General features: G+C 40.7%; 1 protein-coding gene across 1 annotated transcript in view; it reads right to left on the minus strand.

The window, feature by feature from the left end:
- The window catches only part of TLR4 (toll like receptor 4), a 9915-nt gene that overhangs the window by 1057 nt on the left and 5047 nt on the right, over positions 1–3811 (minus strand). The window contains 1 exon segment of the mRNA NM_001290172.1: positions 7–2130. Within this exon segment, the coding sequence (NP_001277101.1) occupies positions 7–2130 (2124 nt within the window).

Below are 3811 nucleotides of genomic sequence, written 5' to 3' on the forward strand. Positions count from 1 at the left end.
CTCAGGTAAGGTTCCCTGCTGAGAAGGCGAGAGAGCTCCACCTGCTGCCGGAGCAGGGACTTCTCCACCTTCTGTAGGACAATGAAAATGATGCCTGCACGACTGCTCAGAAACTGCCAGGTCTGGGCAATCTCATACTCAAAAATACACCATCGGCTCTGGATGAAGTGCTGGGACACCACGACGATAACCTTTCGGCTCTTGTGGAAACCTTCTTGGATGATGTTGGCAGCAATGGCCACACCAGGAATAAAGTCTCTGTAGTGAAGGCAGAGCTGAAAGGGGGGCACCCCCTCCTCCAAGTTCTTTACCAACTCATTCCTCACCCAGTCCTCATCCTGGCTTGAGTAAATAACAAAGGCATCATAGATGCTTTCACCTCTGCCATACTTTTTGCAGCCAGCAAGAAGCATCAGGTGGAAATAGAACTTATAAACCAGAACTGCTACCACAGATACCACAAGTACAGTGAGAACCGACACACTAATGACAGTCTTGCTCATCTGACAGGTGGCATTTCTAAAACTGAGTACAGGCACACCCTGCATATCTAAAGGTTTCACACACACCATTTGTGTAACTCCCACCAAGAGGTGCCTGTGGTCCTTGACCCACTGCAGAAAACTCTGGTGTTCACAAATGCAAGCAAAGTCATTCCCAGTGAGATTTAAGGAAGTTAGATTACTTGGAAAATGCTGTAGTTCTTGCCTATTGGAGGCCACTATGCGATTAAAACTGCAGTCCAGATCCTGGAGAGAGTGGGGAAGTTTATAAGGAAATAGATCCAAGGATAAAAGGTGGTTGTGACTCATATTTAGTGACTTAAGTTTAACGAGTGAGCCAAATGCCGCCTGGGACACTCGTTCTAGCTGGCAATTAGAGAGGTCCAGGAAGGTTAAGTTAGTCAGCGCTTTGAAGATATTTGGAACGGAGTTGTCCTGAAAAGAATTGCCAGCCATTTTCAAGACTTCGAGGCTGAACAAGCCATCAAAGATGCCATGGAAGATGATTCGGATGCGAGTATAAGAAATATCAAGGTAAAGTAGGTTTTTGAGTGATAGGAATACCGAAAAATCACTGGCCTGTTTCAAATTGGAATGCTGGAAATCCAGATATTTTAGTTGCTCTAAGCCCAAGAAGTTTGAGCTCATGGTAATAACATCATTAAAGCTCAGATCTAAGTGTTTCAGTCTAGTTGTCCCCCAAAAAGTGTGAGAACAGCAACTCTTGAAACTCAAACCATTTCTACTGAGATCTAGAAACTCAAGTTTTGGTAGTTTAACTTCAGTAAAAGTGCTCATACCCCTGTTGGCAGTGAAAACCAACTTTTTGAGAGAGTCAAGTTCCAACCTGGGAAAATGATCAAATTTAGAGTTAGTCAGTTTTAAGTGTTGCCATTTGAAATCTTTAGAAAGGACTTCTAGCCTGTTTAAATACAGACTCACCAGAGAAATTGTAGAAACATTTGCCAAACAATTAAAAAAGTTAATAACATCCTCTGAGAAGTCATCGAAGTATGTCATCCGGAATTCGTCAATGGTCAAATTGCACAGTCCCTCCATGGCAGATTTGTCAAAATGTTTTATGGCTCTTTCATTTTTAAATTCTCCTAGAACCAAACGATTGATTTTTAAGCCAGCCAGGCCTTGAATACAAGTTTTCATTACATCTGTACTGTTAAAATTACTTCTCAAAGTTAGTTCATGGAGCTTAATTTCTTTAAAGGCACCTCGTTGGATGAAGTCTAAAGGGTTCAGGGACAAGTCTAAAGAGAGTTTGAATGGGGGCATTTGATGTAGAACCTGTAGGTCTTTATGACAAATAGTTTGGATCTTGTTATTGGAAAGGTCTAAGTGCTCCAGGTTGGACAGGTTAGAAAAATATTCAGGTAACTTGAAGGAATCAATAAGATTGTGAGCCACATTAAGCTCCTTCAAGGTTTTCAGGTGTCCAATGGGGAAGTCCTCTAGAGACACTAGGTTTATCTCCACAGCCACCAGTGTCTGTAAACTTGATAGTCCAGAAAAGGCTCCCATGGCTAAACTCTGGATAGGGTTTCCTGTCAATATCAAGGTGGAGAGATGGTTTAGACCCTCATATGCATCATCTTCAATCATCTCAATTTCACACCTACAGGGAAAAGGATACAGATTATATAGTATGTCTGCTGAATAGAAAACCCAAAATGGAAAAACAGCCCTCAGTTATCTAGCTCTTCATATGGATTTGACATGTCATATGATTGTGCATAGGCAAATACATCGAATGGGGCTGAACAAATAATAAACTTCACAGCTTTGGTATCATCATACTATCCATAATGATAATCTCTCTCTCTCAATTAATCTCTCTCTCAATCAATCTCTCTCAATCAATCTCTCTCTCTCTCTCTCTCTCTCTCTCTCTCTCTCTCTCTCTCTCTCTGTGTGTGTGTGTGTGTGTGTGTGTACACACACTAAACAGAGACAGTACATTTATCAGAAACCAATCAGTTTAAGATCAATAACTGGGGCACATAAAGACTATATGACTGATGGAGTATGTAACAGCCTTGGATCAACTTTAGCTATTCCCTACCACAAGTGAGCATGGTCACAGATCTGATTGGTACAGATGATACAGATAGTTGTTATTTGTTAGGCATGATAAATGACTGGTGAATGTCAATTTCAAAGATAAAAAGAAATTACGTATGTGTCACAGAGACCCTTAATGCTGATAAAAAGTTATCCTTATATGATTGCCAGATATTTGAAAGTTGTCATTATCAGAGGTACACGTTAATAACAGATGATAGGAATGAGTTTTGTGGAAGAAAAGTCTGCTAGAGTTGACATCAAGGGAATGGACTTAGATAAAGGAGATCAAAGCAGGCTTCTCTAAGAACAGTTAAGATGAAATCTGGAAGATGAGTAGGAATTAAAAAGAAAGGAAGTGAACAGAAGAGCAGATACAAAAGTCTCAAGTTAGGCAGCAGCTGTCATACATGGAAGAACCCTGAAAAACATCTTCTGTGTCCGGAGTACAGAGAGAGAAGTGGAGAGGTATCAGATGGAGTGGTGAAGAAAGGAGGTTACAATAAGACCAAGACTTTCAGACTAGAAAAAGTACTTTGAATTTCACCCCCAGTGAAATGGAAGCCATGCTATATACAATGTTCATAGAGGTATCCTACCGACAAGGCTCTTATCCAGCCAACAAACAGTGAACTAATGGTAAACTCTTGCTAGCACTGCAAGTGCCTGCCAGTAGGGTTTGTAAATGAGTGCTTTCCTAGTACACCCTGAATCACATTTGCAATGCTCCCCACTCGCCTGATCACCCTTCAGGAAGTTCATAGGTAATAAAATCTTTCCTATCCAAGCTTTTATAATTGATGGGCAACTTGATAGATGGTGGTGGGTGCAGTCAAAAGAACAATGGAAGACAGAGGCAAGACTTCCGGTTCTGGAGTCTCTGCTTGTCCTTTCATACCGCGTGAACTTGGCAACTCTTTTTCCTCTACAAGCCTCAATTATCACATTTCTAAGTGAAGCAACTAAAGTTGATTATTTCTCAAGTTGCTTTCAGTAATATGATTTTATAGCTGATAATCTTATGTATATATCACTCTATGCATCAGGCAAGACTAAAAGGGTCTTCCTGTGTCTCTGTTCTGTCAAAGCATGCTCATCACTTTAGAGAAGTGGAATGCTAAGATGAAGAAAACATTTAACTTGGAAGTAGGAGATGTGAACTTGAATCTCTGATCCACTGCCAACAAGCTACATGAATGTAGATAAATCACTTAAACTCTCCAAGCCTGTTTATT

The sequence above is a fragment of the Pteropus alecto genome, unplaced genomic scaffold (genome assembly GCF_000325575.1).
Source record: "Pteropus alecto unplaced genomic scaffold, ASM32557v1 scaffold226, whole genome shotgun sequence".
Taxonomy (NCBI): Eukaryota; Metazoa; Chordata; class Mammalia; order Chiroptera; family Pteropodidae; genus Pteropus; species Pteropus alecto.